The sequence below is a fragment of the Symphalangus syndactylus genome, chromosome 2 (assembly GCF_028878055.3).
Source record: "Symphalangus syndactylus isolate Jambi chromosome 2, NHGRI_mSymSyn1-v2.1_pri, whole genome shotgun sequence".
In the NCBI taxonomy this organism is placed as follows: Eukaryota; Metazoa; Chordata; class Mammalia; order Primates; family Hylobatidae; genus Symphalangus; species Symphalangus syndactylus.
This window is the reverse complement of record NC_072424.2, coordinates 146,963,288-146,976,433: the sequence shown is the minus strand read 5'-3', so window position 1 is coordinate 146,976,433 and position 13,146 is coordinate 146,963,288. Positions and strand designations below refer to the sequence as shown.

Below are 13,146 nucleotides of genomic sequence, written 5' to 3'. Positions count from 1 at the left end.
ACTGCTGACAACCCCCTTCTGACAGTATTTTCCTTAAGGCATTCTCAAGGAGGCCTCAGACTTCCCAAGGCACCATTTCTTCTTCTTCTTCTTCTTCTTTTTTTTTTTTTTTTTTGAGATGGAGTCTGGCTCTGTCGCCCAGGCTGGATGGAGTGCAGTGGCGCGATCTCGGCTCACTGCAAGCTCCACCTCCAGGGTTCACACCATTCTCCTGCCTCAGCCTCCCGAGTAGCTGGGACTACAGGCGCCCGCCACCACGCCCAGCTAATTTCTGTATTTTTAGTAGAGACGGGGTTTCACTGTGTTAGCCAGGATGGTCTCAATCTCCTGACCTTGTGATCTGCCCGCCTCGGCCCCCCAAAGTGCTGGGATTACAGGCGTGAGCCACTGCATCCAGCCTCAAGGCACCGTTTCTTTAAAATGCCTTTGCAAATCTCTCCTGACCCGCTGTGTGTTGATTTTACAGCTTCCTTTTAGAGGTAATCTCATTTATGAATTTTCACCTGCGCAACTGTCATGATGCTTATATTCTTGGGGACTGTCTCTTTCATCCCCTTGCACTACCCTTGTATCCTCCCGTATGTAGAATAAAGCACCTTAGCTGATTTCCAAATTGGAGCCTCCTGGCAGAAATGCTTAAAAAATTATTTGTCTCAGTAAGTTAACAAAAGCTAGTCCGTGTAGAAGAAAAACTGATGTTACTCACCACTGACAAATAAAAACTGCTCCTAGCTCTGTGTTACTGCTGACAGCAATAACAGCCTGCCAGGGGACTCAGCAAAAACACCTCCCAGTGCTCATCCACTTAACACTAAAAACCTCAGTGCCGTCAGCACTGCATTACTTTCAACTGCTAGACACGGAACTTGAGGCTCAGAAGACTGAGCGACCAGGCCAGCGCCACAGCAGGCCCCACACTGGTTAGAAAGCTGGATCTGCCCAACTCAAAGTCTGACTCAGCATGCAAACTGCACCCTTCCAGCATCTCTGCAAAAGACAGGTGGTTTCAGAGACATACACACCCCTCCCAGCACCCTGCATTCGGCATACCTGTTTTTTAAGCTGAAAAACCGGATGACAGCGAGAACTATAGCCTTCTGCAAGACTAATCAACAATTCTACTGCTGCTTTTTCCTAGTGTAGAGAAAATAGTGGTTACTATCACATTTGGTGGGCTTTTAGCTTTCTTCTTTTGAACTGTAGGCCACTTAGAGTCCCCATTTCTCATTATCTTTCTTCAAATAATTCTATGCAGCTAGAAAAGCAAATGCTTCATTAAAATAGGTTTGACATGGCAGGCAAACGACAGCCAATAAAATGATTCTAAATGGAGGCCATTAACAATAATAGATTACAAATGCCACACCCACCCTCTGTGCACAAAACTGGAGATGAATAAGAAGAAAAAGATTCCAAACAATTGGAAATGTAACTAGGAAACAGTTACTTAAACACTAAAAATGAATACAACTAAAAAAAGGATCGCATAAACATTTAATTGCTAAGTATATACATATTTTAAAAAGCATAAAAATTACATTATTTGCAGCTGATATAACCACATAACTTAAAAATCCAAGTCAGCCGACTAAAACCTATGAGAAACAAAGTCAGTGAATTGATAGCTGACAAATTAAAAAATCTGTAACTACCAACTACCTACAATTCTTTTTTTTTTTTTTGAGACCGAGTCTCACTGTTTTTGCCCAGGCTGGAGTGCACTGGCACGATCTCGGCTCACTGCAACCTCTGCCTCCCAGGTTCAAGCGATTCTCCTGCCTCAGCCTCCTGAGTAGCTGGGATTACAGGCACCCACCACCACGCCTGGCTAATTTTTTTGTGTTTTTAGTAGAGACAGGGTTTCACCAGGTTTGGCCATGCTGGTCTCGAACTCCTGACCTCAGGTGACCCATCTGCCTCAGCCTCCCAAAGTGCTTGGATTACAGGCATGAGCCACTGTGCCCGGCCCACTACCTACAATTCTTAAAAGCACAAAACAAACAACTCAAATAGCTAGATGTTAACTACAGAAGAAATGTGCTGGCCTTCCCGTCACTCAGGTGTGTGAGAGCCTGGAGTGCACCAGGGAGTGTGCTGGGCAGAACACGGGAGGCACACGCACGTGCCTGCATGGGTGATGTCCCCGCAGGGCAGACACACAAGCAGCATATGTATGCCACTGAAGAGCACCTGGCTTCTGTTCCAAGATGTGAACCCATCCGAGGGCTTCCGAGGAGAGGGATGCCACGTTGGTAAAAGGATCAGTCTGGCTGCTGTGTTACGACAAGGTGAAGGGCTCGCAGAAGTCGGTGGGCAGACCAGTCAGTGCCAGCAACACTCCCGGGAGGGGCCAAGGCGGCGTGGCCAGGTGGTGGCACAGGAGGGACAGGGAGTAGCAGATGTAAAACATATTTCTTTTTTTGTTTTTTCTCTTTTTTTATTTTTTTGAGATGGAGTTTTGCTCTGTCATTCAGGCTGGAGTGCAGTGGCACAATCTCGGCTCACTGCAACATGTGCCTTCTGTGTTCAAGCTATTCTCAGGACTACAGGCACCCGCCACCACGCCCGGCTAATTTTTGTATTTTTAGTAGAGACGGGGTTTCACCATGTTGACCAGGCTGGTCTCGAACTTCTGACCTCAAGTGATCCGCCCGCCTCGGCCTCCCAAAGTGCTGGGATTACAGGCGTGAGCCACCGCACCTGGACTGTGGAACATATTTCTAAGACCTGTTCCAAGGACTGAGTATGAAGAGAAGAGAGGAATCTAAGGCTTCCAGCCTGAGCAGCCACCTAGAAGGCTGGAGGTGCCGCGTACACGGGAGGACTCGAGGAATGAACATGGGGAGACACTGTGTCCCTGAATAAGCTTCAATATTGTGAAAAATGTCAATTATCCCTAACTCAATCCATGAGGTGCTCATTCTTATTTGTTTTTTGGGTTGTATGCTTGTTCAAGTTTATACAGAATAATAACTATTAATTTTTTTTAAAGTAAAGCTAGATTCTGTACCTCACTCACAAGATGAAATAAATTCCAATCGGATCAAAAGACGTAAATGGAAAATAAAGAAAGAATAGGTAGGGCACAGTGGCTCATGCCTGTAATCCCAGCACTTTGGGAGGCCGAGGCGGGTGGATCACAAGGTCAGGAGTTCAAGAACAGTCTGGCCAACATGATGAAATCCCGTCTCTACTAAAAATACAAAAAAATTAGCCGGGCATGGTGGCGGGCGCCTGTAATCCCAGCTACTCGGGAGGCTGTGGCAGAGAACTGCTTGAACCCGGGAGGTAGAGGTTGCAGTGAGCTGAGATCACGCCACTGCACTCCAGCCTGGGCGACAGACCAAGACTCCATCTCAAAAAAAAAAAAAAAAAAGAAAAAATAGAAGTATCAGAGAAAATGTATACATATATTTTTAATTTTGAAAAGCAAAGATTCTTTTCAGAATGGCTCCAAATGTGAAGCCAAAGAGAAAAAAAAAATCAAAACCTATGAGTAACAAAGCAATATGTACACAAATAAGGCTAATGATCCAATGGGAAAAATAAAACTGAAATAAATGGAGAAAATACATTAATAGGCAATTAATAAAGGAATTATAAACATCCAGTAAACATAAAAAAAGAAATGAAAATAAAAACATAATCCTGGCTGGATATGGTGGCTCGTGCCTGTGGTCCCAGCTACTCAAGAGGCTGAGGTAAAAGGATGGCTTGAGCCCAGGATGTTGAGGCAGCCATGAGCCATGACTGCACCACTGCACTCCAGCCTGGGTGACAGAGCGAGACCCTGTCTCATAAAAAATAATAATAATAATAAAAAAATTTTTAAAAACCTTATTGATATATTTTGTCTTAGAACTTTACTTTTTAAGAGTATTTACATAAGTGCCCAAATGAACAAAGATGTTCATTTCAGCATAATAATTAGGAATTTTCTACATCAGGGAACATTACAACTCATTCATCAATGACAGACTGCTTAGGTAAATAATAACATATTGATAAAATGGAATATCAAACAGCTGACAAAAAGAATAAGGCAGAACAAAAATGCCAAAAACACAGTTAATGAAAAATGCTAGCTACAAAACATAGCGTACCTTCCTATGAACTCACTTTGTTATACTCATAGCAAAAATGTGGTAGCAACAACACTGAATTATTAACAGTAGTTATTTCTGAGAGACGGAATTCCTGAGGGCTGTTACTTTTCACATTAATTTTTCTATTTCTAGTAATTTTTGTTTGAACATTTAAACAATTTTTAAAATACCTGTCACATGTATAATCTGAAAAAAAGATTAAAATATCAATAACAAATGTTCTATCGTAAATTATTTACTTTGAAATAATAAAAGACTTAGTTTATTGATGATACAAATATCCTACCCCGTCGATTTAGCAAACATCTGTAAAAATTCCCTAATATTTGGTTAATCCTGTTTTATAATTTGTTCTTTCGTTTTCAATACTTAGCTGCTGTTACATACAAAAGCAAATGTGTTTTTAAGAAACGAGTTAAATTTTTTTAGCTGAGATTAATATTGATTGATCTGTGATAGCGAATATAAACATACATGTAATCCAATCACTTTTTTTTCTGATGGAGGATACTGTAACTCAGATATATTAAAAGATGATTAATAGTTAATTACATTTGAAAAATAAACTATATTCTTTCATAGCTGAATGAGTTAATCTAATTAATGATTTTCTTCCCTATAAATTACCTTAAAAACTGATAGCAGACCTTCATCAACGAATCTGAGTAACAGTACAACAGAAAATGCAAGCAACTGATTAGTTGTTTCTTTTGAAAATTCATGTAAGTCGATCTCCCCGTGGCTTAAATGATCTCTTATGCGGGGACCCTCCTGATGGTTCAGGAAGTCCCAGAGAAATTCCTTTCAGAAATTAAACAGAGAAAATATTTTGTTAGTATCCGCAGCAGAGAGACGCGCCTGGTGTTGCTGAATACAAGGAAAGAGTGCATCCATCAGGTCCTCTGAAGCCCTGGATGGGACTCTGCTGGGGAGAGCTCTCCTCCTACACCCACAGGACAGACCAGGGAGCCACAGAGGCTGTGGGGAAGGCAGAGCTGCCCAGGTGGTACTGGAGTCTCATCAAATTCCAGTCTTTCTTGTTTTCACCTTCCTCCAAGGAAGGGAACTGAGTGTGAACATTTGCAAATGAGCTTTTCCAAGGCAATAAAAGAAATCACAGCTCTTTCTTGTGTGAGCACAGCCCCTGCACTTTCTCATCTGCTTTTTCACCTTCCAAAGCCTGTTGCTTCTTACGACACAAATCCAAGGCCTCTCCCACAGGTTATAGGGAAAAGAGGTCAGAAAACTGCTGCCCTTGGCAAATCGCCAACAGTCAGAAGCGTCACAGAGACTCAAGGTGGAAAGAACATTAAACTAGTTCAATCGTCTTATTTTTTGATGGCAAAAATGGATGTCCACAGAGCACAGAGTCTAAAGTCACAGAACACGAGCATGATTCTAGGTCGCGTGACTGTTAAAAGGAATAAATGTCAAATATCTATTGTAGTCCAAATTAGTCACTGAAATATCTTCATAAAATATAAAAAAATGGATAGATGGCCTTAAACAATTAATGAGTCTCTTTTCAACCAATACTCAGTCTTATTACTCACATTTGACTGTTGCTTTTATTTTCAGACGGAGGCTCGCTCTGTTGCCCAGGCTGGAGTGCAGTGGCACGATCTCAGCTCACTGCAACCTCTGCCTCCTGGGTTCAAGCCATTCTCCTCACCTCAGCCTCCTGAGTAGCTGGGACTACAGGTGCCTGCCACTGCACCCAGCTAATTTTTGCATTTTTAGTAGAGACGGGGTTTCAACATATTGGCCAGACTGGTCTCGAACTCTTGACCTTGTGATCTGCCCGCCTTGGCCTCCCAAAGTGCTAGGATTACAGGCGTGAGCCACCGCCCCCAGCCTAACTGTTGCATTTAACAAGGCACAAATATATATCCATTCTACAGCACAAACACATTTAAAAAACAAATTCAAATTTTGCCTAGGGACAGGGCAGCTAAATCATCGGGCCTTTAAAAAAGATATTTAAGGAGTGACAGTTTGGCAAACATCAGCTGATTGGTGGCTGAAGCTGAGACAGCACAGCAATGTTTCAGAAGTATTTTTCTTGAGCAAACCACGAGCCAAAATTAATTTAATTTTAGAGAAGTGCTGATGATATCCATAAATACAAGAATATTAGCCTGGAAAATACCTAATACTCACCATAGCAGGCTCTCCAAGGAAAAGAGGGAGCTGATTGATTTTACCATCATTCAAGTGCTTTGCCAATATCTAAAACATCAAAAATAAATACATTGATTAACTTGTCCCCATACATCAACATACAGAACTTTCAGAGTTGATGGATATAGTAATTTTAGCCTAACTTGTTTTCTCAGGTCTAAGCCAATTAAATGGACAGTCTTTAAAATTCAGCAAACAAGTGTTCAGGAAATATTTCCTTAACCAACAGAATGACTTTAAGAATATATTATTAATTGTATACACATGTGTGTCCGTGTATGTGACTGTGAATATGTGTGGTGTGTATATGTGTATGTGCATATGTGGTGTGGGGGTGTGTACATTTGTGTGTTTATATGCAACTGTGCCTCTGTGTGTGTATGTGTGTGTGTGTGTAGTATATGTGCCTGCATATGTGTTGTGGGGGTGTGTATGCCTGTGTGTGTATATGTGGCATGGATGTATGTGTTCGTGTGTGGTGTGTGCATGTGTGTTGTGTACACATTAGAGTATGTGTATGCCTGTGCGTATATGTGGCATGGAGGTATGTGTTCACGTGTGTGTGTGTGTATGTGTGGTGTGTGCATGTGTGCTTGTGTACACATTAGAGTGTGTGTATGCCTGTGTGTGTATATGCAGCATGGAGGTATGTGTTCGTGTGTGTATCTATGTGTGGTGTGTGCATGTGTGTTGTTTGTGTACACATTAGAGTCACTTGCAAAGTCACTTCTTAACTCACCATGGACTTTGCCCAACCACCCCAACCAATCCCACAGATCTGATCCTCTAGAGACTGGACTGCACTATCTAATCAATTCCTCACATTACCAAAGGTCTTATACATTAAAATAACAGCAGATTATTCACCTAATGGAAGAAGCTCTGCAAGTAAACAGGCACATTTTTAACTCACCCACCACGCACTCACTTAGGAATCTAATAGTTGTCTTAAAGACAAAACCGAATGTCCAGACCTCTTCAGGTAACCTTTCCCTTGGTTTCCCATAGGCTGTCACACTTTGGGTGTACATGAATGCTATCCGGGGTTACACACACAAATGCCTCTATGCTCTATGGGTGATAAAACGCATTTTCAACTGTGATTTTTTTACTATTCACACCCCCAATATGCAGATTAAATGAATCAATATATACTACAAACTCATAACAGTAGTTGGGGAGTATTTCTTGTACAACAGTAGTTGGGGAATATTTCTTGTACCTTTAAATCTAAAATGCAAGCCTCTAAATAATTATAGCTAATCGTGTTAGATCCCTTGGTATTTTCCAACTTTGAGCTTTGTATAGCTTTGGGAGCTAGATTGGTAATATTGGACCCCAAAATTAACCAGAAATATCAATTATAGGCTTTTTTTTGGCTTATATTACTATGGACATTTTCCTGTAAGTATATGATTTATGGCTGATCTTTAATTTTGCGTTTTAATTTGTATTTTAAAAGAAGACAGTGTTCTGTTTGTTTCAAGTTACCTTACAAGTTTTCTTACTTACTTCATCAAAGGTGGTATAAAGAGCTGTTGACTTCAGAAAAGGAAAGAAATGAAAATAAACAATTAAAGTAAAATACAAATACAGTAACACTATGCAAAATAAGAAAAAATTCTGGTACATGGCCACACATCCCAAAGTTTTTTGTTAAAACAAACATTCATCTAGAAACACTATGAGAGGAATGTCACTGACAAAATAAACACATTACAAAAGACGCAAAAACACAGCACAGCTGGCCATGAAGCCTCATTAGGACACTGCTCTCAACAGAGCTTTAGCCCAGTCATCTCTAAAACGTACGATCCCAGGCCCTCACAAATCGCTGCTCATACAACAGAATACTTCTCCTGATGACTGGTATTTGTGCACAAGTGAGCACAGCCTCCAATTTTCTCCAATGAATAGCCTTGTCTGTTTTTATTTTATTTCATGCATGCTGCTTCTCAGCATCATCAGCACGGCCTACAGACACGGGCTGTCCTGAGTTCTGAACCCAACTTCAACATTTTCTAGACATGAAACCTACAGGCAACCGATTGAACTCCACAGATGCAGGTTTTCTCTGCAAAAGGAGAAGTTAAGAATGCCTATCTCAAAAGGCTTTTGGGGACTTCAGTGAGATTTGACAGACAGCATGATTAAATCACTTCAGTGAGATTTGACAGACAGCATGACGAAATCACTTCAGTGAGATTTGACAGACAGCATGACGAAATCACTTCAGTGAGATTTGACAGACAGCATGACGAAATCACTTCAGTGAGATTTGACGGCATGGGGATCAGTTGCATGGTGGCACACTCCATCACTGTAGGGCCATGCGGTGTGATGTGATGAAATCAGGATTTTGTGTAAGCTAGCTCTCAGAAATGTTTTTTGATTTATTAATGTTTAATAATGTTTAATAACCTATTTTAAATTTCATATTGCCAATATTCTTCAACATTACTACACAGATGACTCTAAAATCTGTTATCTTTAGCTCTCAAATCTGTATTGCTAGCCATAAAATTCCCTCTGAGTTCTAAATATCCAATGTCTACCACAAATTCCCACTTTCTCCAAAAAGTAGAATTTTTCATTTACCTTCATCAACTACACACATTAGCTTCTACTTTGTTTTACAGAGTTAGTATAAATGCCTTCTCACTGTCCCATGATAAATAAGCTTCTGAAGTCAGGAAATCTCACTCATATTCATATCTTCCACTGGTCCTGAAGAAATCTCATGACACAAAAGTAATGAGTAAATAATAACAGCATCTGCAGAGTCTTATTAGGTTTTATAAAATATCTTCATATATGTACTGCCTTAAAAACTGATCTTGTTTATTCTGGATAAAAGCCTGGGCTAATAATATATTCTTTGATAGATTATATCCTCTGTGGAAACAGCCATGTTATTTATGAAGTCAAATGACAAGTAAATATCCAAATTTATTTGCACCGCATGGCCCTACAGTGATGGAGCATGCCACCGTGCAGCCGATCCCCATGCAGGTATCATGAAGCAAGGGCTCTAATGGGTAGGGCCCAGCTCTTCCCTGAAGCTTTGCTCCACATCGCGCTGAGTGGCCTACATGGAAGGCACTGGGAATGGGCAGCAACATGTAGGCCTGCCTCAGAGAAACTGCAGAGACCTCTGCAGAAATGCACATGAGTAAGGCAAAGCAGGACTGCCTCCAAGATGAGATAGAAACAGAACACAGAGAAAAGCAGCCTCCACCTTTCAGTAGATGAGCCTCTGGAAGGTCGCTCTTGTGGTCACAGCCCCTGACCTGGGGCGGAAAATCTGGGGGTGAGGAACAAAGTAAGAGGAAAGACAAGCAAGTTCTGGAGCTGACAAGAAGCCTAAATTTCACTGAGGTACCCAAACAGGGAACACACCAAAGAGGAGGGCAGGGTTAGAAGCCGAGGCCTTGCTGCCATGTGAAGAGGATGCACTCCATCTGGCATGCAACAGGACATCATCGAGGAGGTTAAACCAGTGAAAAAAACCATAAATAACATCAGAATATCAGTCTAGAAAATAATCAGTGGAGCCAGGTATGGTGGCTCATGCCTGTAATCCCAAAACTTTGGAAGGCCGAGGCAGAAGGATGACTTATGCCCAGGAGTTCAAGATCAGCCTGGTCAACATGGCAAGACTCCATCTCTACAAGGAAAAAAAAAAAAACGTAAAAACGAGCCAGGTGTAGTAGCACACACCTGTGGTCCCAGTTACTCGGGGGGCTGAGGTGGGAGGATCGCTTAAGCCCGGAGATTGAGGCTGCAGTGAGCTATGATTGCACCACTGCACTCCAGCCTGGGCGACAGAGCGAGACCCTGCCTCAAAAAAAAAAAAAAAAAAAAACTAAAAAAAAGCATCAGCAGGACTGTGAGAATGAAATTTCAGAAGGAGGAAGAATCGTGAGATGAGCTCGGGTGGGCCGAGGAGCCAGGCGGGGGGGCTTCTCAGTTTGGACAGGAAGAGCACGAGGTCAGCTGGGTGGAAACCACCGGCTGTGCTGGCCACTGAGTGGACACGGGAGGTGTGCGGGAAACACGAGACGCTGCTGGAGTCTGCAGCTGGTGAGGCTGAGATGACAGAGGGAGCGTCAGAGGACAAATCTGTGGGAAACAACGCCTTTCTGAAATAAGATAAATGTGAGGTGCTGAGGAAAAGTCCCATGAAGATATTTAGCGAACATGAGCAGATCTAACTGCAGAGATCAGATGGGGGTCAGCGAGAAGCAACATTGGGGAGCCCGGCTCCGGGGCCATAAGCTGCCCTCGCAGCACTGCTTTCACTGGGTCCAAAACTTCGCATGTGCTGCGTTTCATTTTCATTGGGTTCAAAGTATTTTCTAATTGTTGTTCCCCCAGAGATGAAAATGTAAGGCACAGAATTGTATGAGATCTCCCAGGGAGAGGAAACAGAGGATGGGGTTGATGGCAGAGCATTGAGGAATGCCTACAAAGGGGGCAAAAAGCAAAAGCCAAGCTGGAGAAGGAGACGAGAATCCGAGGTGTGGAGCGGCTGCGCCTGCCCTCCCTCCACAACAGATCGTCCCGTGGGAAGCTGGGCACTTGGCCACCCAGGAACGCTTCCATGCCTCCCTGGCAGCAAGTGCAACTAAGCTCTGGCCCAAGGCCTGTGCTACCTCCAGGAAGTGTCCTTAGAGAGGGGCATGCACCAATCTTTGCTCTTCCTGCTGGCTGGAAAGCAGACGTGATGGCTGACACAGCCAGCTGGAGCCAGGAAGCAGTTGTCTCCACGAGGAAGGCCTGGCCCTCATCACTGGGAGATGACACAGAGGGGTCTGAGTGCTGATGATGGGGGTGCTGCCATCTCACTGGGAGCTACTCACATTTGGGAAAGGCAGAAATGCACTTCTATCCTATTTCAGTCACTGCAGCCATATTATTTCGAGATCTTTGTCACTAAGCAGCAGGATCTTATCATAACTACCAAAAAGGAGCAGAAATGAGAAATTCTAGGAGCCAGAGGAGTTAGGCTGGAAACTCAGAGACACTTGCCTCAGACAGGCAACCAGGGGTCAATGTGGAACTCTGAGACAGCTATGTGTATGTGCGTGTGTACACACATAGAGGGGTTCAAGAAACTGAGACAAAGGCTTCCATGACCTGCTGCAGGGCTGGCACCACACCAAGTCACCTCCAAATCCTATATCTTCCATTTGTAAGATGGAGAAACTCAAGCTCAGAAGGTTTTGATTAGTTTCCCAAGGTCAGGATCAACCACTGGTCGCCTCAGTCTCCTGGCTAGACCCCAGCCATCTCATGCGGTTACGGTGACACACCATCAACACAGCTAGAGAGAGAATCAGTGCCTACTACGTTCATGGTATCATTAAGTTTTAAAGACTGTTTGGAAATATTACAGAAATATCAAAAACAATCATAAATAACATAAATATAAATCCTATAAAAATGATAGTGAGGCCTTCCACACTTCTTAGCTAAAAAATCATTTTAATGTGAAACAGAGTAACATTTTTAAAAACTTTTAATTGGTAACAGAAAACTGTTAATACAGCAACCATGATCACAATCAATAATAAAAACAAGCTTACCTCAGCAGTCAGGAGTCTTTTTGGACATCTGTTAAGTGTGGCAAAAACATTCCTAAGTCCAGTCTCTAGTTGTGTCAGCAACAATATGGCGCAGTCAGCAAATCTATGAAATTGAAGGAAAAATAGGCAAAACTCCATGTTTCAAAAATAAATATTAGGCCAGGTGCAGTGGCTCACATCTGTAATCCCAGCATTTTGGGAAGCCAAGGTGGGAGGATCGCTTGAGGCCATGAGTTCAAGATCAGCCTGGGAAACCCCATCTCTACAAAAAATTTAGAAATTGAGTGCGGTGACACTGCCTGTAGTCCTAGCTACTCAGGGGGCTGAGGCGGGAGGATTGCTTGAACCCAGGAGTTCAAGGCTGCAGTGAGCTATGACTGTGCTATTACACTCTAGCTTGAGTGACAGAGTAAGACTCTCTAAGTAAAAAACAAGCAAAAAACAAAAATAATACTGACACCAACATCACAATAACTGCTGCAGTCTAGATATCAAAGGCAAAGAGAAATGATAATACTTGCTAATGCAAGAAGCAGAACAGAACCAGCTGGGCACAGTGGCTCAAGCCTCTAATCCCAGCACTTTGGGAGGCTGAGGTGGGCAGATCACATGAGGCTAAGACTTTGAGACCAGCCTGACCAACGTGACGAAACCCTGTCTCTACTAAAAATACAAAAATCAGCCAGGCGTGGTGGTGCATGCCCATAGTCCCTGATACTTGGGAGGCTGAGGCACAAGAATCGCTTGAACCTAGGAGGCAGAGGATACAGTGAGCTGAGATAACACCACTGCACTCCAGCCAGGGTGACACAGTGAGACTCTGTCTCAAAAAACAAAACAAAACAAAACCACTCACACATAGAACCAGTTTCATTAACTAGTGATTTTAAAAACATCTTCCAGTGTTTTAATGTTTGATTAACCATTTTTAGTAGCTCCTACAGAATAAAATGTTATCGAAGGACTGTCTAACTCATTTCATTGCTTCCAGAAAATACTGAGGCTGGGCGCAGTGGCTCACTCCTGTAATCCCAGCACTTTGGGAGGCTGAGTCAGGAGGATCACTTGAGCCCAGGAGCTCAAGACCAGCCTGGGGAATGGACCGAGACCTCATCTCTAGAAAAAGTACAAAAATTAGCCAGGCATGGTAGTGCACACTTACAGTCCTAGCTACTCAGGAGGCTGAGGTGGGAGGACTGCTTGAGCCCAGGAGTTCAAGGCTGCAGTGAGCCAAGGTGGCTCCAATGCACTTCAGCCTGGAGGACAGGGTG

At 42.9% G+C, this 13,146-nt stretch overlaps 1 protein-coding gene across 14 annotated transcripts in view; it reads right to left on the bottom strand.

The window, feature by feature from the left end:
- ERMARD (ER membrane associated RNA degradation) overlaps window positions 1-13,146 on the bottom strand; it is a 33,373-nt gene that overhangs the window by 7,885 nt on the left and 12,342 nt on the right. For 10 of the 14 annotated variants that reach the window (XM_055269815.2, XM_055269814.2, XM_055269812.2 and 7 more), the window contains exons 9-13: window positions 11,876-11,978; window positions 7,800-7,829; window positions 6,267-6,335; window positions 4,734-4,907; window positions 1,051-1,134 (exon numbers count right to left, since the gene is read on the bottom strand). In XM_055269815.2, coding sequence (XP_055125790.2) covers window positions 1,051-1,134; window positions 4,734-4,907; window positions 6,267-6,335; window positions 7,800-7,829; window positions 11,876-11,978 — 460 coding nt within the window. The remainder of the gene's footprint in view (window positions 1-1,050; window positions 1,135-4,733; window positions 4,908-6,266; window positions 6,336-7,799; window positions 7,830-11,875; window positions 11,979-13,146) is intronic. The other 4 variants (XM_063623952.1, XM_063623956.1, XM_063623962.1 and 1 more) reach the window with 1 other exon arrangement.